Below are 26,251 nucleotides of genomic sequence, written 5' to 3'. Positions count from 1 at the left end.
TTGATGCCATTCATCTGGTTGAGGAGAAAGGAGACTGCATGGACAACATCCTTAGCTGATGATGATGATGATGATGATGATGATGATGAGGATGATGAGGATGCCAGAAAACTTCCAGTTCAGCTTCCCCTGATGAAAGGACAGAGCAACTGTTTTGGAAATTTGTTTTATAGTCTCTGTTGTTAGTATTCAGAGGTTCAATATTTAGCCTTGGACTTCATTTCTGCTGTTGATAGATCGTTTCATTTAAAAAAAAAAAAAGGATATACAGTATATGGTTTTACCAGCAGTTTAGAAACAATATAGTTACACCCCATTAGAAACTTTAAGCCACCCAATTAAATTATATTATATAGGGATGGCTCCAGAAGTATTAACCAAAGAATATCTGCTTGACAAATGTGAGTTTTTACAACTGTGACAATGAATTATTGTCAGCTGATGTAAACCTAAGGTTGACAGACACTCCTCTCCTCAGCGTCTAGCAGAGATTATCATTTGAACTCAGTGAAATCGGTTGAGAAATGAAAACATTATCCAGAAAAACTTCAGTTTACATGTATTTGTTTACAAATGGTCTAACGCTGTGGACCACCTTACCTGGTCCAACATGAGGTACTGAGTCAATGGCTATATAGCTAAATAGTGATTTGGTTCACACCTTTGAAATGGGCCTTTAGCTCAACCATGCATCAAGTGGGCGTTACTCATAGTGGGCGTGTCTGTGGTAGGTGTGTCTTGTAGTCTTGCAGGCTGCAGATGGATACAGTTTCACAGCAGAGTTCACAGTTGACTTCTTGCTCAACAGCACACCCTGTCCCTCACTGCCCGAAATCACAGCTGACACAGTCAATAAAGTCCAAAAGAATATTTTGTATATTTTAGTTTTTATTTAGTCTAAGTATTGAGAAATGCAAGTACAGTTCTCCGGACAGAACTTCAGTCAGTTAGGATAACTACTACACTCTGTAATGAAAAAGCCACACAGACACAGCAGTCTGCCTGAATTTAATAAGAGTATGTTTATTTAACATACATCCATCTTGGTAGTTGTAATAAATGGCTTATGATCAGAACATTCAAAAAATATGTGCAAAACCATCTTACACACACTAGTGAAGAAATAAAAAGTGTCTTTGGCAAGATGCCCCTGATCTTGTTAACAAATTAACTACTGTATTGTTAGTCAAATGTACCCTTCACACATCTTCAGGATAAGAAGTTAAATCTTTTTTCAACAGAAAAAATAACAATACAGATAATGACAAAAAATAATAATCTGTCCATAACCATAAAGCTAATGATTTCATAAAATAATTATGAGAGTAACTATTTGGTTCACAAACATGTTACAGAATATTGTACTCAATTTTCAAATATAAAGTGGTTTTGAAATTTTATACAGTTTGAATAATTTTTTAAAGGATTCAGCTGATATGAAAAATAGCTCATCTTTGTACTACATGTACCACAATTACATATTCTAGTTCACAAAAAGCATTAACATATGAAGCACTTTAGAGTGTGTTCAGGCTTCAGTCATCTTACTGTTACTACGAAAGTTCACGTTACAGTTTCACTTGTGCTAGAGATTTCGGGAGACATCTTCTGTTAGATTGTTTCAGGGTATCTCAGAGGCCGATGGCTAAAACATTTGTGCTCAGCAGACATTGCAATGTGTGCATTTTTGAGTGTGCTCCGAGAAACATCTGGAAAAAAATACATTTCCAAGACACAATGGCATTTCAGAGAGTGGTCAAACAAAGATTTTAGTTAACTCCATTTTTTAAAGTTTCTATATTGTATATACTATTATATGATCGGTGGCCAATCAATTTTACATCATCCATCAACATTGTCTTTGTTACAGCTCCTGGATGCTTTGGATTGGGTGGTTTGATTTGCAACATTCAAGCTCTTGAAGTTATTTCAAACTGAGTCGAAGATTCTTTGATGGATGTGATAACTTTGACTATGTAATGCTTTTTCTTAAGGGTCTTTGTTTCACAAGTGTTTTAAGATGCAGAATTATACAAACTGCTTGTTAATCACATCCTGTGTCAACAATCTTTAGTCAATAATAAAAATACATATTTCTCTGAAATGTCCTGTTGTGCAAACTTGTTGTCAGATATTTAAAAAACCACAGACAACTATCAGACTGTTATTTTATTACTTTATCTGAGTCTTTGTTTCCTCACTTATTCTTTATCTGCATTAATTTTAATCTGTTCTCATACCTCACCCCCACAAAGACGTATTTTTCCACTCAGCACGCTGCAGCTGTCAGAAAGAGTTTGTTCTAAAATGTTTAATATAACAAGTATTGTGTGGAAAAACTAAAAGGATAATTTCCTCTTTCAGATTAAATAGAACAAATGCAGAAGATTGGCAGGATCCACCCATGGTTAAAAATCGGTCAACTGAAATCGTCTTTAATGGATTCCTCAGGGAGCTGTTATAAATGTTTAATTAATAAATATCAAAGCTGAAATATGGTAAAAATTGTGCTGATATGAAAGTCCAACATAAAGACCAATCTTTAGAAAATCTTTGTTTTCGATACTGTGTAGCTGGTGAAGGTGGTAAGTTACTGAGGTGACTGACACAAAAGTTTGACGTCTGATGTCGCCTGTTTCAGTTAAAACTTCTGAGAAGCTCAGTACTGTTTTGTTGGTTTTAGAACTTGCTATCTGATGCTCTCTCAGTTTCACTGAGGCGTATTATTGTCCATCAACATTCAGCTTTTTTTGGGGGGGTAGGCACATACTACAAACATTCATCAAATCAGCTTTAAAAATGATTGTATACAAAGAGAACCTGTTGCATTCCCTACTAACAATTCACAGAGGTCCATTTCTTTTGACAGATGTTGCAACAAAACCCTAAGAAACTAATCATGTACTGCAATTTAAGACTGAATTTATTTTTGATTTTCTAGCTAAAAGCTTCATTTATGAGGATAAATACATTTTGTGCAAAATAGGAACTGCTCACATGAAGATCTGTCAATGCACTTACACTCCTCTATCACTAGCGGGGCAGATAGAGAGCAACAAAAACAGACACAAGGCAGAGCGGTTTTTAATCGCTGAAAAAGCACTTGAGAAGCGAGAGTCTAACAGGATGCCCCACACCGTCTTGTTCTGGTGTCCCTGTACAGTATCAGCTTGCATAAACACACACTGTGGTAATTCCACATTGCTATCATTCAAAAATGTTCCTGCTGTGTGTGTATGTGTATGTGTGTGTGTTTTCACTGTGCAAAAAACACCTTTGCACAACTGTTGCAAGCACCCGGTGAGGAGAGCTGCATTCATCCTGGGCAGTGAACATCCTGTTCTGACATCACAGCTTCAGCTATCAAGTCTTTGACTATGTCAGTAGCTTCCATTGTATGAGAGGGACATCTGACAGACTGTGTGCTTGAGTGTGTGTGTGCGTGTGTGTGTGTGCAGTGTGAGAAGTCTGAATTGCCACAGGCTGTCACAGGGCTTTCACTGCCCCAATATAACCCAAAATACACAGGTTAAGGCCACTGTTCCAGTGTGGGGAGGACCAGGCTTTCTAAACCTTTGGATCTCACTCTTTTTTTTTTTTTTTTTGTTGAGATTCCCCTTCCTGCGCCCACACCTGTTTTATCTAAGATGCACACATTCATAAAAATACTCACTTAGAAAGCATTAAGACATAAATACTTGCTCAAATACAAAAGCATATGCCTCCATGTCCTGTCCTAAGTGTTCTCCTTCCCTCGATGACAAAGGTGTGTCAGCTGTGCTTCAGCCCTGCGGCTCAGTGCTGGTGTTGTGGTGCGGCCCCTCCTGCTCGTTGATGGTGTGGAGGAGGAGGCACACAGGAGGGTGGAGCGATCCGCTGCCTATCTGCGGAGCCTGCTGAGGAGGTCCTGAAGGCCCACGTGCGGCCCGCCTCTCCAGCCCGCCCAGCGCCTGCTCCTCCTCCACGCTGTAAGAGGCCCGATGACCGCAGCTGTCGCAGAAGTCACCCGCCTCCTCCTCCTCCTCCCCCTCCTCCTCCTCCTCGTCTCCCTCACGCCCCAGCAGGCGCTCTAGCTCCCTCAACTCCTTGCCTTCCTGGCCTGTCTCTCCTGCTCCACTATAACTGCTGCTTCCACGTGTGCCGCACACACACACCTCAATCCCAGAGTCCCCTGTAAATCGCCTCCTCCTTCCATTGGGGAGTCGATCTTTGTCCTCAGCGCAGCCCTCTGACAGGTCCTTCAGCAAGGGGTCCTTGCAGGACTCTTCCCCGTTTCCGCTTCTTTTTTCCTGGCTGCTGAGCCCCTCCCTACTGAGTCCATCTGACAGCAGTATCATGCCTGAATCTTGTCCTGTCTGCATGGGTTTGTTGTCAGGCTTTGGCCTCAAGTCTAAAGTGGGGGGTTGTGGCTCCTCTATGCTGGGTCTGCAACACAGACTGTCAGAGACTTGGGGCACTGGAGTGGGCTGGATGGTTGGACAGTGTCCCTCCTGCTGCTCAGAGGCCAGTGGACTCGAAACCACTGAGGATGGGCCTGTGTGTAAGGCACTGTAGGGAGGGGGAGGAGTCGGTGGCCGGTTGACCACCTCTTCATAGTCAGGCAGGAGGTAGTTTGGCAGAAACCCTGGGGAGAGGAAGATGGAAAAACAGCTTTGAGTAGGAAAAGCATACATTTGCATTTGCATTGATAAAAATGAACATGACTAAACACGTTTTGCAAGGCAAGCAACAATTATATGGGTTAGTCTCTCTTAAATAAACACCACTGTCTGAGTCCTCCAAATTTCTGTGTGACCTCACTGAACTGCCAACACCACTATTCAAGCATTCCCAACGCAATAGGGGGAAAATGTGACAAAACAAGCTCAATTCTGGGTCAATTCTGTGCTGAGGGCCGTTGCAGTACTGCGTGAGATGATGTTGCAATACTGGCAACGTACCAAGAGAGCAATGCTGGCCGTTTCCTTGAAACTGGGGCATGCAAACAGGAAAGGTTCTGACACTGTGTGAAACCGGGGATGGATCTCAGTGCAAACATTACATTTGAGCCAGGCACCAGCACTTTGAGTCAGGAGCCACTGCTTTGCCTGTCAGTGGTGTTATATACCTCAATTTGATGTGACTGGAAAATTACTGTTGAGAAATTATACTGTAAACAAACAAAAAAAAAAAAAAAAACTGACAAACAAATCTCCAAAAAGTTTACATACACACTATCAGCAGACGTGCACTGGTTTGAAATAAACCTTCAGGGTATCAGTATATGCTTTTGCAGATGTGTTTATGAGGATAATAATAAGAATAGCGAGTTCTGTGTGAGGATTCCAGCAAACAGTTGCCTTTTTACACATCCAACAGACATGGAGGAACGTTCATTTGGAGTTGGGTTCCTGGCCACCTGGCGAATGTACAAGTCCAATAATCACTCTCCTTAATGTTTTGCTCTCCACCAACTCCTGAGGGGGATCTTTGGCTCTTTAGCAGCTTAATACTCCACTTCGTTTTCCGCCTAGTTGTTAACTTTTTCTGTCTGCTGCTGATGCGGAGCAGGTTGCACACAGTGGGGTGGAAACACAGCAGATGAGAACGGTGAGACTGAACCAGAACAATACAGTTGCAGGTGTAAAAAAGAAGACAATGATCTGAAAGACACTAAAACGCTCTTAAAACTGAGAGCGACCGCAGAGTGGGATGGTAATTCTCTGTGGGTTTGTCACTATGAGCAACCCCGCTAGTCATAATACTCAAACCTGCTGCCATCAGCATTCATAAAGACAATTCATATAAGTGTATAAATTGCATGCATTACAAAAACGGTCAACATCAAGTTTTATCACAGGGCAGTGGCAGCTCTTACTGAAGTAGAAGGGCACAGAGGGGTAGTTGTGTGCTTCACGGTAAGCTATGAGGTTGATCTCGTGCTGCCGCTGTTGCTGCTGCAGCCGGTGTTTGGTGCGGCGGTGATGGCACACACAGCAGCAGCTCAAAATGAAGATGACTGCCCACACCAACCAAAACCCTGCAGAGGGAAGAACCAACACAGACACGTAGTATTTACAGTGGAACTCCAACAAAATAGATCAAATGTCAATGTTTGTTATTTTTAAATAAACTCATATGGTGATGAACACGTTCACACAGGAGAAACTGTGATCTACAGTGTCCATAATGTTTAACTGCACTGATGTGGTGATGTAACATATAGTCCCTGCTGCTAACACTAACATAACACTGCAGATCAAATACTGCCAACATCTGGTTCTACTATAGTGAAACATTCACATGCCTGTATACTATATGTCCTGTATTATGTAATTCATGACAGAATTTAATTCTATGCTATTTACATTTTTGTAACCCTCATTTGAGAGGCCAGTCTTATCTTCATAACAAAGCTCTGGCAGATTTACAGTCTTTCTCACTTCTTTCCTTTATGGAGCAAACCCTTATTCGACACCACAGCTGCATCACATGCTCAACTCTTGACTTCTCCCGTTTCTCACTTTGGGAGACATTTGCTCATATTTGTAAATGCTGACTGGATTGTTTTAGTGCAACCTAGTAGGAAAATAAATGCCAAGAGATATTGGAAGCCATCCATTTCAAAAATGTTGAAATCTTGAGACAACAATAATAAAATACATTTAGAGAAAACTCCTCACTGACATAAACATCCCAGCGCAGAGCGATTGTCTAAGAACATTTTGTGTTTTTTCAATAAGACATAAATTTCTTCAAATGAATTATTTGTGAAACTGTACTACCTAGAGTCCAGTCTCAACAGCAGCAGAGAACCAAAACTGAGTGAGGCTTCAGAAACTATCCAGTTTGTGTTTACTGTGTTTCTGAAGTACACACGCCATGATGTCGACACTGAAAAATGTGGAAAACTACAATTCAAGGACTAAAGGGCAAAGCAGCCTGTGTCTGAGAAATAAGAATGTAAACTCCACAATATGGCACTACAGTGCAATCTTTGCAAGTGATGCACTGGACTGATATACCAAGATACACCAATTCATTTCAACAAACATGTACCTGACCTCATGACAATCTTCTCTCACACAGTGAAAATTCTGAAGACGCAGGGTTAGATCTAATCCAGTTCATCATCAGGTCATCAATAAATAGTTATTATTTTTATCTATTTTATAATTATTAACATTATTATATGAATCCTTCCAAAGTCAGGTTGAGTGTTGCTTATTTCTAAGAACCCACACCTATTCCCAGACCCAGTCTTTGTCCCTGGACTGACCTTTTCAGCATGTAGAACAGGACATTATGAATCTCTTAACAATGCAAACATGCTTGTACAGTGACTGTTAATTATAAAACCAGCCCTAATACAACCTCTCCTGCAAATCACCCAACAATATTTTAACATATCCTAGCAGACAAACAATAAACAGACTGCAGTGAAAAATAGTCCAACCAGTTAAACTCTGTTGTTCAGGTTTAGTACAAGAGCTGAACCAATAAATCTGGCAGGCTGATATTATGGCCAATATTAGTATGGTTTTAAATATACTGTATCTAATAAAGAATAAGTTCCTTATTAGCAAATTGTCACAGGAAGAGATTCATAATGTTCATAATGCTCTTGTCCAGTCTTACATGCTTGAGAGGTTGGTCCAAGGACAAAGGCTGAGTCTGGGAGTCAGTGTGAAAAAGCACCATTCAACCTGACTTCAGAAGAGTTTATAGGCTTTAGAATGGTTTGGTTTCAGACATTTTAATAGTTAATTTTAGATAACTTATCAATGTAATTACCTGACATAAAGCAAAGCAACAGGGCAAAAAAAAAGTCTTCTACTTAAATACACACGACAAAGCAATGTGTTGTATACATTTTATGGCAAAACATGTCTTAACATTTCAGCTGCACCCATCATCTTGCAGCTTGCAACAGGCTCTTTTTAAATACCCTGATCTGATCCAAATCCCTTTATCTTCTTCATTAAAGTGGCCCTTGTGCTGGCTGTTGCATCATTTTTGACAGTTGACAGAAGGGGTAGAGAAAAAAGACATATGGAGGAAAAACAGGATACTTACACCAGAGCTCATAGTAGTAGCTGCAGCACTGAGACTCTCCGCAGCAGTGTCCAGACTCACAGATGTAGCTCTGGTTGTTAACACCTTCACAGTGCAGCAGGCTCTACAAGACGAGCAGGTGAAACACTGTCACTTTAAGAAGGAATGTAGCAGCAACATCTCAACTTCTGGTTACATCTGGTTACAATGTGCAGAGCCAAAAATGGTGTTTTTCAATGATCAATGACTAAAAAGTAAAATGGCAAAAAGCTACATTCATGTAGCCCTTTCAGCCAAAGCACTTTACATCTTGCCTTTCATTCACCATTCACAAACACACACTGATGGCAGCTACTGCGCAAGGTGCTGGTCTGAAAACTGGATGAGAACAATTTGGGCATCAGTGTTGACGGTTGAACCACAAACCCTGAGATTAGTTGAGGGCTGACTCTACTTCCTGAACCATGGCCACTAAAAAATTGACAGGTGAGATCATCAGTGTGTAATAACGTGAGTGAAAAGTGTAATATAAATAGAAACAGGGTTCGAATTACGGGGGAGGATTGGGGGGGTCTGACCCCCACATTAAGATTTGGACCCCCCCCCCCCCCCGAAAAGAGGAAAAAACAACAGTTCAGGGGGAGCTGAAACATTTATATATCCTTCTTACCTGTAATTGTAAATATTAAAATATATTTCCCATATTCATGCCTGGAAGAATCTTGCAATATGATTTCAGACACCCCTAAAGTACCAGTTCTTAACCTTGACGTTAGTTGAGTGCCTCGTCTACCTGCCTCTTTTCCATCAGTGGCTCACAGGGGTTAAATTGGGCCGGAGCCCGTCGGAGTTGAGCTCCGTCTCCTTCAATATCATAACATCATATCACACTTGTATTTTTTAATCTCCCAGAAAACCTGATTATTCCATATCGCTGCTTCTCTCATGCAGTGCACACACAGGGAGGTGTGTGAGTTACGTCGTCGTGGCCCCCCCCCCCCCCCCCCCACCCACCCACACACACACACACACACACACACACACACACACACACACACACACACACACACACACCCCACCCCCCGGTTGTCCTTGTTTAATTTGCACTCTGAATAGAAACCCATTTTAAGCATTATGTTACTTTCAGCCACTAACTACACAGCACAGCCAAGTGCTCTCTCGGCTGGTCAATGATAAATAAAATGTTTAGCTAAGGCCATAATATTGACATTTTTTGTGTGTGTTTGTCACTTTAGAAGAGGACCCACTTCACTCAGACAAAGTGCACATGTAGTGACTATCAGAATTATGATCGTTTGCAACTTGCATCATTATTTTCATGCTGTTCAGTTGCCAAGTTTCAGGTAGTTTCCAGGTTGACTCATTCTAGTTCTTACATTTTTCTGTATACACATTTCACTCAAGCTGTCACGCTGTCAGATTTTCACTACACGATTATACTATCAGTTAAATTCATCTTTAACTTAGTTTATTTTGTGTTTTGTCTCTTTTTTTGGCAAATAAATAAGACTCAAATACGAGTGTAGGGAGGTGGAGAGAGAGTCTGTAACCACAACTGTACAAAAGCTCACAAAAAGAACAGTTACACACAATGCCCCAGTTTAAGCTTAATTTATACATATTTTATCTATGTGATTGCTCAGTCTGGTCACTGATGCTGTGGTCTACTGATAAACACAAGATAACAACATGCCAACTACTAAAATCCGTGTTGTTCCTCACAGCCCACACGACTGAAGAGGCTCAAACCGAGAAACCAACGTAACCGTCACTGCTGGAGCGCCGTGTTCTCTCCAACGTGGCTCAAAGTGCTGCTACATCTTAACAAAGTCTCTTACAACTGATGGTACTCGTGGGTCTATTTCTCGAGTGCCCACTCTTTTGCTTACATTTTGACTCGATTGTAAAATAAAAATAAAAACAACAGGCTATTTTCACACCAGACATTTTGACTTGTCATGGCAGCGAAAGCACAACTGCTGCCAATGATGCTGACGATAGCACCGTTTTATTTAATAGTCCTGCTGAGCGAGCACGCACTGAATGAAACCAAAGAACCTAAATGGAATTCAGCCTTTGTTCTTTTTATTATTTACACCTGTGACATATCAGTCCATAGATCTATACTTTGTTAGGAACCTAGTTCATCGTTTACTTTTTTTTTTTCTCCAGTCACTGAAACATGCACTGTGTCCCAGTTCCAAATGTAACATTCCTAAACAGGTTTTTGTCATATGCTACATATAAGTACACACCAGAGAAACAAAAACATACCAAAGAATGCATACTTAAATTCTTTTTGCTTTTCTTGAGTGTGCTGTTGATATACACAACTGTCCCACAATGCAATGCACATAGGAAATGGAATCACTACTCTACATTGGAAAGGTGTAGTAAATCTTCAGGAGGTCTGTTTGCTATGATAAAGTACCCTGATTTCTTATACTCTAACTACAAAAACAGTTTGCTATAAAGATTAGCATATGGTACATGTTGTGTACAGTTAGTATGTAGTATAGAATTTGTTTTACATGCCGAGCCCTGGTCTTTAATTGAGAATAATAATGATTACACTGCAGATATTTAGTAGCCAACATTTATACTTAGCTATGGATCTGGAATAAACAGGTCCTCGCCACTTGTGCTGGTAAGCTGCTAGAATTTCACCAGTGTTTAAGGCCCATATCAAGTGCAAATTTTTGAATCACAGCCAGCACAAAACCACTCAGTATGTTGCCCGAGATCTAAAACACAATTTCAACTTAAAACTTTTATCAGAGAACTAATCAGAACTTGTCAGATTGGATCTGGCCCAACAGTCCACCTCCATCCAAAATCAATAAGGCATTTGTCCCCACTCCAACGTTCCCTATAATTTTCCAAAGACCAAAAGAGCAGCTTTGCCTGGTCAAAAGTTACCATTTTTAATCACATTACTAATATCATACCCGTGAGAAGGACACAGGCTAGAGGATAATCAGACCAGATACATCAGCATCGAGCCAAAAGACAAGGGAGCAGTGTTATCAAAATCCTCTCATGAGAAAGGTCTGTGGATTTTTCCAGGAAGATCCTTCAGATGTTTTCCTCTAGATTAGCTTAATGATTAGCTACCCATAGTTCTACGCCGTTTTTTTCTGTATAGATTACCAGCACAGGTCGCAGATTGAGAGGCATGGTGATCCAGGGTCCAAAAATCTCAGACAAGTCCCCTCCACCTCATAGGTCATTATCCCATAGAAGAAAAAAGTCAGCAACAGTTCTCAAACATACTCTCACTCTCTCCCTCCTTGCCTCCCTCCCTCCCTCCCTCTCTCTCTCTCTCTCTCTCTCTCTCTCTCTTTCTCCGTCCACCCTACCCACCCACACCCACACACACACAAACACACTCCCTCACCCCACTCCAATCCAGGCCCAAACAGTGGACAAGGATTGCTCTACGGAAATTTCCAAGCAGCAGCGGAGAGCGAGCTCCTGGCCGGGCCCTCGCTGCATGATAATAAGGCGTCCACAGCGGTGCAAAGTGTGCGGCAGGGAGAGAGTGGCAAGAAAAGCACTGAGATGTCCAGACACAGAGCGGTAACACAGGAATGATTAGTCACACGCGACACACTGGATCAGCACAATCCAAACAGCTGACTTTAGACGTGGCCTCAACCACAAACCTGACAGATTAATCATTCCTCATCAGCTGTTTCATTTTTATCAAGACGACGTGTTTTTAAAACCCCTACCCCACACAGTGGAATTTAATTCTCTGTAATAAACACATGATGTTCCGTTCTTCCACTTTGTCTCTGATAACTTAAGCTGTTTTCACTGGCTCACTAGCTGCTCTGCACCACATGCTCTTTACTGGGCAGGCTGGACACTTTTTTGCAACTTGATACAGAGAGCCATGTAGTTTGTTTGGGTCTTCAGTCTGTGCTGCGAAAGGACAACCACGTTCTGATGGGGTCAAGATTTCACAAACAGCCCTTCATACAGAAAAAAAAGCGCTCCATCTAATCTTTAACACGTATGTGACCCCACAAAATAACTTGTGTTGCTGGAAAGGTGACAGTCAATCAATAAAACAGGTGAACCTGAGAAAATCTAGGTCATTTGAGAAGATTACTAACTGTTCGTATTTACTTCTCCTGACAGTGACCGAGTAAAGAATCTGGACAGACTGGATTCCTCTGTCTCCATCCCAAACAGGCAACAATGAAAAAATCCACCTTTCCCGTGCCATACGACCAGATTAAAAGCGGGTTTGGTTACCGTCCCAGAAATGATCGCTGCATTAGAAAATAATCAGCCTTAGTAATGAGAAGCTGTTGAAATGAGCAGACAATGAGAACAGTTCGATAATCCCCTGGTGACTATCGAATACTGCTCCTGCAGATAAGTGGCTACAGTTCTTAGTTAATTCTTGACTGCACAGCCGGGGCTGATCCACTTAGCACGGGTCGGCAGGACCTGGCAAGTTAGCCAATGCATGCAAAGACCTCGGTGACCCCTTCTTTATTATCCTGTCCCGTAACAAAGAAAGGTACTCTCACATGAAACAACAAACTGCTGAGGTATTTGCAGCAACTGTTAATACTACACATTCCTACGAAGAGGGTCTTCTAAATTTCAGCAGCTGAGGAGGAGCTTATGAGCTGAAGAATTTCATCTCAGAGTTCGAACATACGGTATGTTTGCCAGCAGCTAAAGCTTCACTTTAGGATGGAAAACTCCAGCTGTTAATATTAAATAACTACACTGACAGAGAACTGTTGTTGCTCAGTAAGAGTTAACACCAACATCACCAGTGTCCTGAAACCAGACACTTCAGGCAGGGTCAAGTAGAACATGGGATGGATGGACTTCACGTCAACACTGCACCAAGACAAGCTGTGCTACTTCCTGCATGTCTGTCATACACTTCAAGCAGCTGCAGTCAAGATTTTTCTTCGCAGCAATTACTGCTGCAACTAACAGTTATTACCAGCCGCAACAATGTGATTGGTATTGTTTTCACCTTGTCTTTATGTGTATATGTGTCATCATGGAAAAATGAGGCCCTGGAGACACCCACTGTAGCGGGAACTACTAATGACTACTTGTTATTCATGAGTCGGAACGTCAGCATGTTGACAAGCGTCGTCGCTGGTGTGATCCCATCATACAATGGTCTCTTGTTATAATTATTGATTAATTTTCCCATTATTTTCTTGATTGATCAATTAATTTTTCGGTCTATAAAACAGCCAAAAAAGGGTGATCATTAAACCTATAATTCAAGACTAAGAAAGGCACAAAATTATCTTCATTTAAGAAGCTTGAACCAGAAAATGTTTGACATTTTTGCTTAAAGAAAACGAACCAACTGATTGATTATCAAAACAGCTGCAGAAAAGTTTTATTTCAAACCACTAATCAGCTAATGGTTGATGCTCTAATGGCAATGTGAAAACAGTATAACAACATGAAAGTGGTCGCTCCTCAAGATTAACCTAACCTAACCTAACCCGGAATTAACAGAAGAGCCACAGCTTTGAAGTAGGGAAAACGTTTCTCCCAGGGAACTGATCAGAGGTCAGCAAGTCTCTCTGAAGGTGTATTTCCCAATCCTGCAAACACACTGCTGGTGCAGAGGAGGAACCAAGAGCATGGCTGCACCCCTCTGTGACCCATAGTGGTCACAGATGTGCTCCAAGGCCTCCAGTGTCAGCACGGTGATATCAAGACATGTTGCTCCAAGGGGAGTTAAGTATCTTCACAATGTACACTGTGTGCAAAATAGAAAAGGTCTGCGCCACTGCCTACGTGAGTGTGATGCCACAGAACCTGCTGTCTGCTCTAATCTGTCAAAATTATCAACAGTCTTCAGATTTTCTACCTTTGTAAAAAAAAAAAAAAAAAAAAAAGAATTATTAGAATTATTGCCTTTCAGTTGTATGCCTCCACAACTCACACTGGTTTCAGATTAAATGCCTTTTTATCCAGCGTCATATAAAATAATAACCACTTATTAGATTATTTTGTCAAAATTGTTTTGTGAGGTCACACTGGCCTTGACCTTTGACCACCAAAATCTCCATCCTTGAGTCCAAGCATAAAAAATTCAGTCAATGACAGGAAATATTTGGTCAATGTGACCGCTGCTAATCACCTTAAAAGGTGATAGGTCAATGTTGCATTTACAACTCGTTTCTGCTTTTTGAGATAACAGCCACTGAATACATCAAAGTGACATGGTTCAGCTGGAGTATCAGCTCGAAAGTGCAAAATGACCAAGACCGGCCAAGATTTGAGAAAAGTCCAGCTGCTGTTATCCTGAAAGCCCTGTAACATCTACATCGATATATTCAAACACCTTTACCTTGATTCTCACTACAGGGTACATTTCTTTAGTTTTAGAGAATGAATGTCAGCTTTCTCAAATATCAGACTGTATGACACAGTGTTCATACAGTGAACTGCTGATGAGAAATATTAATCATAATGTCTGATTATATCAAACGATAACTGGTTACCACAATGCCATGACGTGACTTTTGTCTCCCAGTGCACCATCAAATGACATACTTCTGTTCCCAGGCATCATTTTACTACTTGTTCTCAAAATAATGATAATTGGCTGCAAATAAGCATTGTTTCATAACTATGGCTTATGCAAACATGTGCACTGATAACAGATAGATAATATGATACTGCATGTGATAACAATATTAACTCACATTGTTTGCCTAGGAAAAGAAAAAGCAGAAATCCAACTTAGTACATTATATTTTGACCCCTGTGCCTTGATGTCTTCAGGGGTTCAGAAGCAGGGTTCTTTACGAGCACAGGAACTTTAAACTTTAGCAGTTATGTGAACCTTCAGAGATATTTGAGCACATCAGCTACTGATAAAACAAAGAGGGTGCAATCCTGTATGAAAGTCAGGTTCTGATATGGATGATAGCTGACATGTTTTCTCAAGACAAATAGCTAATATTGACAATAATGGCAACACACCTCCCTGTAAAGCTACATGCTTTACATGCTTTGGAGCTAGAAATTTGCACCTGTATGTTTTTGCGGTCAACAGCAACGCAGTGGATGATGTTTTAAATCTAGATCATTAAGAAAATCTTTTGAACTTTGTTCATTAATAATTTCTACGTAGTCTAGCTCATGGAGAAATTGTTATAATACGTGATTAATAATGCAGAATCTTGTTACTGCACCTTTTTTCTCTTTACCACAAGAATTCTTTATACAATGTAAAACTAAATCTGCTGTGCTTCCACATGCCGTTATAAACTGGTCTTACTTGGTACTTTACATGTTTGTGGTTTCATATTCATCATTTCCTCGTCATACCAGTGAAGCCACACAATATTTCCTCGCCTGCTGCTCAAAGATCAAAGAAGATTCAAAGAAGCTAGATCACTTGCATACATATACATGAAATGCCTTTAATGCACTGTGCATGCCCTTTACATTTTCTACACTGAGCAGTCATATGATCTAGAATAATTCCTGACTAACTACACCCTATATTACATGAAATTCAAATGCTTATATGAAACAGCACGGGATGCTGACTAAAAAAAGTTAACCCACCCACTCAATTTATACATGCGTATGTGTAGTCACAAGAAACAAAACAAAAAGTGATACTGCAACCTCTGCATGTCTCCAAAACAGATAGCATCCGATTGAGAATTTCAGTAAATAAATACATTTCCTCTCTTGGCTGGTGCAATCAATTTCATGAATGGAAAATCATTTAAAGCAGAATTCTTCTTTTTAACTACACAGGTGTGAATGTAGAAGTACCACCTGTACATCATTATCACACTGAACACACCCTGCCATTATCTGTGGATCATTAATGTGTCTTGTTATTACAAAGATCAATGTCTGGAGACTGATTTTTTTCTGTTCTACATAAGAAGATACCCCAACACATACATACAGTAATAGCCCACTCTGAAAACATTAATTTATATAAAACATAAAACTGTTGGATGACTGGGTCTATTGCTAAGAGATTGTAAGCTTATCAATGCCAACACACCAATAATAACATCTACTATCTTAACACAGATTAGCTATTAGGTTAATTAACTAAGATAAGAGATATTTTTTGTTTTGCTGGCAAAGTTAATTACAGGTCATGTTCAAATTCGTGTGAGGTACACTGTCTATCGGTGTGGCTGCTTTCATACCTGAAGAACTGCTTTTGTTGTTTATGCAACTCACTTCTGGCTAAAATGTCAACCCTCTACCATAAACACAACAGAGCAAGGCCCTGACTCTGAAAGTCCCTTTACTTCAGCTGTGCTAAGTGCATTAGCCACAGCAGCTAACAGCCGAACTTAGTACGCGTACTAACATTTGTACTGACAGCACAGTATGAGCTAAAGGTAAACAACATCTAACGGCAGGAGATATAACATGCTGCATTAATGACCGGACTTGCTAAGCTACATTTCTTGTTGGACAGTTTGCTAACTTGGCTGGATAACTAGCTAGCTAACAGCCCAGTGAGAGAGCCTTGTTTTTGACTGCTCAACCTTACCCTGTCTACTGCGGACTCGGTGGGGGTGACAGAGCCGACAGCGTGCAAAAACAATCCCATTTTTACAGCCGAACACACGCCTCTCATTCCTCCAAGAAGTGGCTACGGCTGCGGTGAAAACACAAGCATGTAAACACTGTTGTTCACAAACTGTGTCCGAATATCCTCCACTAGTTCTCGGCCCCTGTCACGCTGAGAGGCCGCTGCATGCGCCGCCTCCTCTGCGTACTGGACATTTCAACGAGGCACGGTGCTGGCGCAACTGGTTGCCTTCGGTGCCACTGGCTGATACAGCTGTTACACAAGCCGTTCCCCCAGCACAAACACTCTGCCTCGGTCTGCTGGGTGTGGCGTGGTCTCCTCGCCCCGATCCATGTGCGCAACGTGATGTGCGTACAGTCGCGTTAATCGCCACTGGTTTTGCGGACTAGCCCGCGATTGGACAGCGAGGTCCAACTGGGAAGAGGCTGACCAATCACTGATCGGTGCGTCTCTAGTGCATGGATTTGTTATCTTCCGGGCTTCCTCTTCTCTCTCTTCACACGTTCAAAAGACAGCCGTGTCCTTCTTTACGATCCAGCTTCAAAGCCTTTTAAGTTTATCCACTCTTTCGTAATAAAACGTGATAAAAGTCAAAGGCCAGCCAAATGTATACCCAGTAAATCAAACTGATGTCCAGCTCTGAAAAATTACACAGGAAAAACTCTGCTATTACCTTTCAGTGTGTTTTATTATCATTACTTGTCTGTCATAAAATACACTATATCAAGCACTTCTTATATTAAAGTGTCTGGGTGAGTTCACTCAACTTGCAAAATCACATATTTTTCCACTTTCCTCTAGTGGTATCTAGCCCTGCAGATAGCTTTAGATTTACCTGCTGATCTTGAGATATCCACCTTTGAAATCTTTGTTTGTTTAACTGATATTGATGGAATTTCACCATTTAAAGTTTTACAAATGGACATTTGTAACATATGTTTTTACAATGTTCCTTATTACTCATCTTAATCCAGAAGCCAGCCATACAAAATTAAAATCAAAGGCTCTGGAAACTACAACAAAACTCCATTAATTGTTTTACATTGGGCTCACAGGAGATGTTTCAGAGGTGGACATTATATCAGAATGTACAACTTAAACAAACTGGAGGAACAGATACAGCTAGGCTTAAGTAAGGAGATATGCTGTTTTTGAGATTTGAGTTAACCCAACCATTTTATCTGTATAATAAAATTAGCATTCAAGTCAAACAGGCTCTTATGTAATCAGTGATAAATTAAAACATCCTTAAAATTAGTTATTTGAACATAATTGCTGTTTCTCATTATCATTCATAATCAGGATTTTTCCATAAAACCAGACATAGCAAAATCTTCACCAATCCCTTTCATGGGGCTTCCTGTATGGTATGCCTAAAAGACTAAAAACATCCTCCTCTCTCGGTGTAGGAAGTGGAGTCCCGCCATATACCTTCAAGTTTCCCTGACGCACCACAGCTTGGTTCAGCGAGTGCTCTGATAAACTCATGTTTTTTGTCTTTGCCAGGGCTCTCATTGAGCGGTTAAAGTGAGCCGACCCAGTGAAATACATGAGAGCACAGGCAAACTCATTGTAGGGCACTACAATGATGTCCAGCCTGCGATGGCGGTGGCCGGGTCCTGGCAGACAGCATACGCCCAGGTACTTCTTCTGTTCTCCATTTTCTTCATGGCTCACCAGGTCATCTGTTAAAAACCCTGAGGAAAATAATGTTGTTTTTTTCCCAGTTTCTCTGAAGGAAAACAAACCTACAAGTAAGACATGAGAAAATCCCTTTCACCTCGAAAAGATGGAACTTACCACTGTCTCGGAGGCTCTCTAACACTTTGCTGAAAACGCCCTTGTGAGACTTGCCGTCAGGGTGAGATATAAGTACATCAACATCTCCACACGTGGCTTTTCCCCGACGGAAGGAACCACATGCCATCGCCACCAGGCCTGGGTCTATAGCATGGGTGGCATCCCTCACCTGCACATGCCGCCAAAAAAAAGACACAAAACAGAAGCTGTAATCTATCCTAAAGTGATGGAGGTTTTTTTTTTTAAATCTTTGGACTCTCAACAACAGTGTTTAATTTGTATGTTCTCTCTTTCTTTCTGTATCACTTCCACTGGTGAATAAGTAAGGTTTTACCTGTTCCCTGCCAAATACTGGGAGGTAGGGTCACTAAAGCATCACATTTTATTTTGACAAGCCTGAGGGAGTACACATGCTTTAGTCATCTGTCTCCTGTGCACTTTCTATCTGGCAGCTTTGAAGGAAAAAGAAAAGCCAAGTAATACTATCTGAAAACAACTAGCGTTGTATGCAACGCTCTGGAGCGAACAGGTATCTGGCTAACTTAAGATGCAGCAAGTTTAAGAGTTAGTTTTCCCCTCAGGGATGCTCCACTTTGTGAGAATACAGTCTGGTTTTCCCATTATCAAGCAGTCAAGGAAAGCTGACACAAACTTTTTCCTACTTTAAGCCTTCTGCTTCCAAATTTCTGAGGGTTAAAGAGGGATCTTTTTAGAGATACATGACTATATACATGACTAAACACTGAAGTGTTTAAAGTAGCAAACATATTTCAATCATCATCACAAAATGTTACATGTAGATATTGCGACAGATGAAGATGCATTACCACTCTCTCTATGGCTGCTGCTTCTTCTCTGGGCATACGGTCTAGAAAGTCATCGTAGTGCTTGAGTCCTATTTTCTGAATGTTGCTCAGGTGGGCTTTTGTGCGGATGTCCTCCAAAGTGCGAAATCCCTGATAAATTATATATTATTATTATTTTAAAAACCATAAATAACATGAAAATGACACTTTCCAATCTGCATTCTCTTTCCAATTTCTCTACGTCTTTCCATTTCTTTTTTTAAATTATTTCACTGATAAGGCATTGTTTTACAGAAGCCTCAAATGAAGACATTGCAACTATTTGAGAATTCAGAAAATCTGATTAAAACCATATAAAAATATATATATTTTTCCCCACATGATATAAACAAACGCTTAAGATAAAATTTTCTCCAATTTAGATTTTAAAGAGCTGTGACAAGATAATTACTGAGCAGCACATTTTGCGGTTCAAAATAAACTTGTCAGTGCTGTCTGGTATGCAAATTTTGTCATATAGGCATTGTTTCTTAATTACATGTCTGGCATTTCTGCATGGAAATTTCTTTTACTTAATCAGATGACATGTATGCAAATATCAGTTGATAGTCATTAAGCTGATATCAGCACTATACTGTATCTGCCCTGCAGACGAGAGTCATCAAGAATAGCTGTTGCATTGTAACAGCTACTCTTGGCTTCTAGATATTATGTCACTGTGCTGTGAGTGGCGATTTGATGTGAAAACTCTTTGAGAACAGTCTTGTTAAGTGTGTAGCTAAAAGAGGGAAGGCAGAAACTTTAAGATTCAGAGATTTTCTACCATAAAGGCAAAGAAGGCATCTCACATTAAATTAACATGCTAAACTATATTATATATCTCTATGAGCATGTGTATGTATGTATGCCTAACCTGTTGATACCACAGTTGTGCAGTTTTAGTTCCTGCACCCCAAATGTTAGTGAAGAGCTCAAGTATTGGCACAGCCTCCCCGATGTGATCTAGCTTCCGGAGATGACCACTCTCCATGATCTCATCAATTTTATCAGCCATTCGTTTTCCGATTCCTGGAATCTGACAAGCCTCCTGAAACAAATGGAAAAACGTTTTTTGTTGAAAAAAAATATAACCAACATAATTCCAGTAGTGTACACTAAAATAATCTGAGCACTTCACTGTCATCCAACAAAAAGACAGAGAGTATTTGCTACAGTATATCCAAAAACTATACAAACTACTGACAGTACCAACAACATAATATTAAAAGCATCTGCACTGCCTAACCTGATATGATGTAATAGGCTTGTGGTAACTCTTCAGTGCGTTGACAGCCTTGGAGTAGCCCAGCGCCCTCCACTTGTCCCCCTGGTGTGTGTAGGCCTTGGCCAGCACTTCTAGTTTGTCTGTGATGTGCTTGTTGAAGTTATTACTTTTGGACTGAGAGGAGTGGGCACAGACCCACTTCCCTAAGACTGCCTTCTGAGCAGCAGAGTCTGGATCGGGGGTGAGGCTGGAGCTAGGAGTCTCCTCTTTGGGGTGCTGGCCAGTGATGAGCGCTTCCAGGTCACTCTGAGAAACACCACCTTCTTCTCCTCGCAGTTCCTCTTTGGTATCTGTTACTGTCTAAGAGTAGGATTAAAAATAAAACTATAATAACGATCCAATGCACACAGACTTGTTGTGTTTATGTGTTCATTTGTTAGGTTTGTTCCCATTTGCACCAATTGATTACTGATTGAAACACCAGTAAACCTGATAAATGACAAATTAAATTTGTGTTTTCTTCACGTGACCTGGCAACCTACCATGTCTATGGTCTCTCCTTTCTTAGTTTGATGAGACACTGGCTCTACCATCGTTTCTGCCGCAGGCTTGACATCCGCAAGCTCTTCTTTAATATTTTCATGTTGTGTTTCAGGGTGCCTAAGTGGACAGAAAATGAAAAGTTGCATCAGGATTGATGAGTCACCAAGTCTTCTTATATATAGCCACTGTCTGTGTGCAGTGTATCGAAAAGTACAAGTCTATGTCATAGACTAAAAGCATCATGACATAGATAAAATTAAGAGAGGCTTTCAGACATAAGCACTCTTTTCCACAAAATAATCAGTAGCTCATTAACCTCTTTGGTAAAAGAAGGCTGTAGCTGGTTACGTCGAGCAGTTGTTTCTCACTGATGCACAAACTCAACCACGTGCATTTCACCAGTTGGACTCCAGAGGGCATACAATCCACTTTCAGTAGGCGCAGAGCCCTGTCACTAACCATGTTGTCATCAACAACAACATGAGTGACACTGGGACACAGTGAACTCTCCGTCTGTCCTCCATTCTGCTGAATTTGTCTTTGAAAGATCTGGCATCTGGCATTTCCTATTCCAGCAGGCAGGATGTACACTGTGACACCATTAAAACTGTTTCCTGAGGCAGAGGAGAGGAACAGAAGACTGTGAGCAAATGTGTTTTCATTGCCTGGCTTCTATTTTGGTGTTAACAGTATTTATCTATGTCTGCAAGTACATCTTTATCTGTTTTCTTCAAACACCCATGTAATTTTTTTCTACTCATTCTCACAAACATGAACATGCAATAACAACCTGTGACATCACATTCATCAGGTTTCTTCTTTAGTGGGGGTGCTTCCTTTCCCTGCAGTACTCTGGCCCTTTTAACTTTAGGGAAAGCTTTCATGATCCCATGACGAGGTTCCATCTTGTCTGTTAAAGGGGGGCACCGGCGGCCTGTGGCACAAAGCATAATTATAAAGTTTCCTTTTATACTTCCTTTTCATTCTGAAAGTTACAATTTGACAGAAGCAATATTGTGTTGTAAATATACTCTACATTTGAAATGCTATTTAGGGGGAAAGTATGGACGTATTATCATTAAATATCAAAAGTAAAAGTACACATCATGCAGACAGAGTTCTCCCTGTGACTGTGTTATTATCAATATGAGATGTTATAATCAAGATTACAGCATTGAATTATCATTACTACAAATCGTTTACAACACATTGAGAACACAATCATTTATTTTTAGTAAGGCATTCATCCGCATAGTGACTAGCTTTCACATCGACGTTGTGCAGTAGAAAGTACAATATTTCTCTGAAGTATATGGAGTGGGAGTAATGCGGCATAAAGGTGGAATACTCAAGTAAAATACAAAACCTCAAAACTCTCCTGCAGTATTTGACATGCCACGACTGAGCAAGCTGCCTGATGTCTGTCATACTGAATGGTTTGTTTACAGTTAGTACAGAACAGTAAAGTATATTTGTTGTACAGTTACAGCTTTTCCTGGCCATTTTGACATTGGAATAGCAGAGAGCTGTTTCGGCTTCTACTCTGTGACCGAGCACTTGATTCTGCTTCATAAAACATCTGTGTTCTTATCTAGTCTTAGCTAGCTACCTTTAGCTTATGCTAACGCGAAGGCTGGAAACAGCAAAGAGTCGGTATTTTGACTGTTTCAATTACTCTTTTCACTTAATATATACACTGTGTTTTAACTCATTACAACATATTCGAGTATAATTGTGCACTTTCGGCATAAAACTTATTAAACTGTAATGTTTTGAGTCTTACCCCTGTTCAGATGGAACCATGCGCAGAGAAACCACGACAGACGGACAACTTTAATTCAACCATTCCACTTCCGGGTCAATTGGTTGTCTTAGTTTTGTTCAGTTGTAGCTAACTAACGAAATAACAATTACAGTGTCTACGTATGACATCATGTATGTGATACGTTTTAGAAAAGTAAAGCGGTTAATTATATTTGCATATATATCTACAAACATTGAAATATACATCCTCTTAATGAGGCAGCGTTTTGAGTTCAGTTGCTATGGTTACGGAAGTGGTCCCATGCAGCAGAAACGTCTGTAGCGCCATGGCTGTGCAGAGCTGGAGTGATATCTTAAAATCATCGAGGAAAACAGCTTTGATACACGACGGTGAGTACAACGAAGACACTTTTATGATCGAAACAAACTAGGCTACTTGCGAGAAACAGTATTATTTTACCTAACAGCTAGTTATTTCAGACTGTTAGCTAATGTTAGCTAACATGAATGTTACCAGGCAACAAGCAGGTGGTGAGTTCTCATTTAGCACAATGTCTTAAAAAGTTGTGTACTAAAAAAAAAAAGAGGTACAATGTGATACAGAGCATCTTGCCGATTGTGAGATCTCTGATCGACGAGCCTGGTCTAACCTATGGGTCTAACTTTAGCATCTCTGCTCACTTGCTTCTTGATGCTAATCCTCGAAATACTATCATTTATCTGTCCATGCTCGTTTGAGTTTACACCAATTACAGATGCTTTGATTTTACCAATATTTCATTGAATATTGTATGTTGCAGTATTAAAGAAATAAAGAACTAGATATGTACATTCCTTACTATCCAGAGAATGATTAGACGTCAGGCTGGGTTAGTACTGAAACTATTTAGCTTGCTCTAAACTAGACAAATATTCCAGTATTCCAGTATTTTTTCTCTCATTTGTGTGCAAATATATTTCTGAATTCCACCTCCAGGAAAAAGGAAGATTCACTACCTCTTCACAGATGGAAAAGAAATGGCAGAAGAATATGACTTGAAAACAGATGAGCTCATTGGTAAGCAACAAGCTGCATGGGACAACTAATATATAAATATTATTCAATGCATGGAATGAGTTTCTGTGTCTTACGAAACATTTGGTACATTACAGTACGAAAGTGGCGTCATAAAAGCACACTTGGAGCTCAGGGCCAATGGCAGGTAGAGGTCGGGGAGTCACTCACAACCCCTGTCGCATCTTTGGACTCCGATGTGATCAAGGAGAACTGCTCCAATGTGAGTTTTATTCTCTGTTTTCTCTGATTTTGAATCTAGAATTACACTTGAACCACAGCATATTCTCATGTGAACCTTGGTGTGTTTGAGTTCACTTTGATTCCTTTGAGAGAAAACAAATGCAGTCATGTGTTAAAAACAGATTTTTTTTTTTGTTTCCACAGCCTGTATTCATGCGTAAAGACACAAAAAGCAGCTTCCAGTGGAGAATCCGCAACCTTCCCTATCCAAAAGATGTCTTCAGTGTTTCTGTGGAGCCATCTGAGAGATGCATCATCATAAAAACCTCAAACAAAAAGTATATATGCATGAGATCAGTGATTTTCCCTGGCCAGTTTGTCTTTCCTGTGCTATACACTTGTTGCATGTAATGCTTATTTCCTCCCTATAGATGGCACTGTGCACAATACTTTTGTCTACAGTTGCATGACAAGCCTAAGACATCTTCTCCATGTCTTCCCAGGTATTATAAGAAGTTCAATATTCCTGATCTTGATCGGAATCAGCTGCCATTTGACTGCTCTGCCCTCAGCTTTACTCACGCCAACAACACTTTGATTGTCAGCGTAAGTCCTATACTACAATGAAAAATAAACAAATGTTTTTGTTACGAAATCATATACTTTAAATATAAAGGTGCAAGCATTAAAGATAGATTCTTGTGTCCTTACCTAAAATGTTGGATGGGGGTTCTGCACAGTGTCTGAAAAATTACAAATCCAAAGAAAATTTCCTAGAAACTATTATCCTCACTTGCATAAGATACCTTTTATTTGTTTAAACCATGATAGTCCACAAAAGTGTAACTTTGTTCAAGTATTTTATTTTTAGTATTTTTTTTTTCTCTGTGCACCTGTCAAGTTTTTTAACATTACAATTTTTGCTGTTTTTGTTTCATTTGCTTTGTATTCAGTATTGTCTTTCAATATGACTACAGTGAAGGATTTACAGGAAGGAGTCAAGGAGAATGTTTAAGTAATTATTTTTGTTCTCTCTTGTCCAGTACAAAAAACCCAAAGAGATCTTAACTCTTGAGCAGGAGCTACTGAAGGAGCTGAAGAAAGTGAAGGACACTGCTGGACGCGATGCCGACTGCAAAACTCAGTGAATTGTGACTGTGGGAGCGAGAGAATAATTCTGCGTTGCATTTAAAGCAGAACCTCACAGCGCCATTTTCTAGTCACGTGAGCCCTCGTTTATCTGAATTCCTTCATTCCGAGACACCTTTTCTCAGTGCCTTCTCCATGGCTTAATGCTTCTCATTATGTTTACTAATTGGGGTCCATTTATTGGAGTTGTTAGAGTTGAAATTGGTCCGCTATTTATATTTGATACAGACATATTCAGTAAAATATATCTGGAGTGTTTACAAAAATAATTTTTCATAATTTCACAACTTACATAAATATTTGTATGGAAATTTTAAAATATATTACAACAGTATCTATTTTTTGCTCCTTGTTACCAAACCTACTAGGGAGCCTGTTGATGGGGTCACATAACCTACCACCCTCCTTTCATTGATGTCCTTGTAAAACACTCAAAACATACAATGCCTCATCCCTGTTCGTTCCGGGGTCACTGTTATGAGCACGTCCCATTTGTGTTAACTGAATACCCTTATGTTCTTTGCATGTAGTGGGCCACCCTGAAAGCCATTACTGAAACTAGTGTTACCGTTTCCCATTACAACAGAGGGTCACTCTGACTCTGTGGTCTCCGGCTAAAACTCAATAGACACAAGTTAGAAATAGGAGCAACTGTTCCAGAGGTTTGTTTCAAATTGATTTGATATTCTTGTCAAGGAGGGATGAAGACAGAGTTGATATTTCACATCTTTGGCATATGGAATTGTGTGTGTATATATGACATGTACAAAAAATAATTGTATAGAACCTTGCTTCAAAATGTGACATTTGTCTACTTTTTCACAAAGTTCAATTAAAAAAAGAAAAAGTCCCATCAGAAATACTTAGACAGTGGATAAAAAAAGAACGGTGCTGTTTAAAAGAGACAATGGCATTTAAATATAGATTGTTTCAACCTTGTGATTCCTTGCATTTTTTTACCACTTGTCCAAACCCAGAGAGCAAGTGCAAAAAGCAGAGACAAAACCACAGGTCTTGCTCACTATTGTGCTTTGTCTTCTTCCAGATGG

At 40.2% G+C, this 26,251-nt stretch overlaps 3 protein-coding genes across 4 annotated transcripts; 1 reads left to right on the top strand and 2 right to left on the bottom strand.

The window, feature by feature from the left end:
• Positions 1–997: 997 nt before the first annotated feature.
• On the bottom strand, positions 998–17,191 carry wbp1lb (WW domain binding protein 1-like b). 2 transcript variants are annotated; one of them, XM_071504884.1, is made up of 4 exons: positions 16,598–17,191; positions 8,056–8,158; positions 5,858–6,019; positions 998–4,624 (listed from the first exon to the last, which is right to left on the bottom strand). In XM_071504884.1, the coding sequence occupies exons 1-4, from the start codon at positions 16,682–16,684 to the stop codon at positions 3,783–3,785; spliced, it is 1,194 nt and encodes a 397-aa protein (XP_071360985.1). In that variant the 5' UTR covers positions 16,685–17,191; the 3' UTR covers positions 998–3,782. The 2 variants fall into 2 exon arrangements, with proteins under 2 accessions (XP_071360985.1, XP_071360986.1); XM_071504885.1 differs by lacking the exon at positions 16,598–17,191 and adding an exon at positions 11,206–11,359.
• Positions 17,192–17,308: 117 nt separating this feature from the next.
• Positions 17,309–22,976, bottom strand: poll (polymerase (DNA directed), lambda). The gene is made up of 9 exons (XM_071504876.1): positions 22,836–22,976; positions 21,843–21,986; positions 21,369–21,666; positions 21,052–21,169; positions 20,531–20,869; positions 20,159–20,332; positions 19,267–19,395; positions 18,440–18,608; positions 17,309–18,336 (listed from the first exon to the last, which is right to left on the bottom strand). Exons 2-9 carry the CDS (start codon positions 21,955–21,957, stop codon positions 17,975–17,977), a joined length of 1,704 nt encoding a protein of 567 aa, XP_071360977.1. The 5' UTR covers positions 21,958–21,986; positions 22,836–22,976; the 3' UTR covers positions 17,309–17,974.
• A 97-nt stretch (positions 22,977–23,073) lies between these two features.
• On the top strand, positions 23,074–26,141 carry dpcd (deleted in primary ciliary dyskinesia homolog (mouse)). The gene is made up of 6 exons (XM_071504891.1): positions 23,074–23,206; positions 23,793–23,873; positions 23,969–24,093; positions 24,258–24,391; positions 24,557–24,659; positions 25,097–26,141. Exons 1-6 carry the CDS (start codon positions 23,098–23,100, stop codon positions 25,199–25,201), a joined length of 657 nt encoding a protein of 218 aa, XP_071360992.1. The 5' UTR covers positions 23,074–23,097; the 3' UTR covers positions 25,202–26,141.
• The last annotated feature ends 110 nt before the right edge of the window (positions 26,142–26,251 follow it).

The sequence above is a fragment of the Trachinotus anak genome, unplaced genomic scaffold (genome assembly GCF_046630095.1).
Source record: "Trachinotus anak isolate AG129_WGS33_773 ecotype Australia unplaced genomic scaffold, CSIRO_AGI_Tana_v1 ptg000019l, whole genome shotgun sequence".
Lineage (NCBI taxonomy): Eukaryota > Metazoa > Chordata > Actinopteri > Carangiformes > Carangidae > Trachinotus > Trachinotus anak.
The sequence above is the reverse complement of the archived record's forward strand: the minus strand, read 5'-3'. Positions and strand labels throughout refer to the sequence as shown.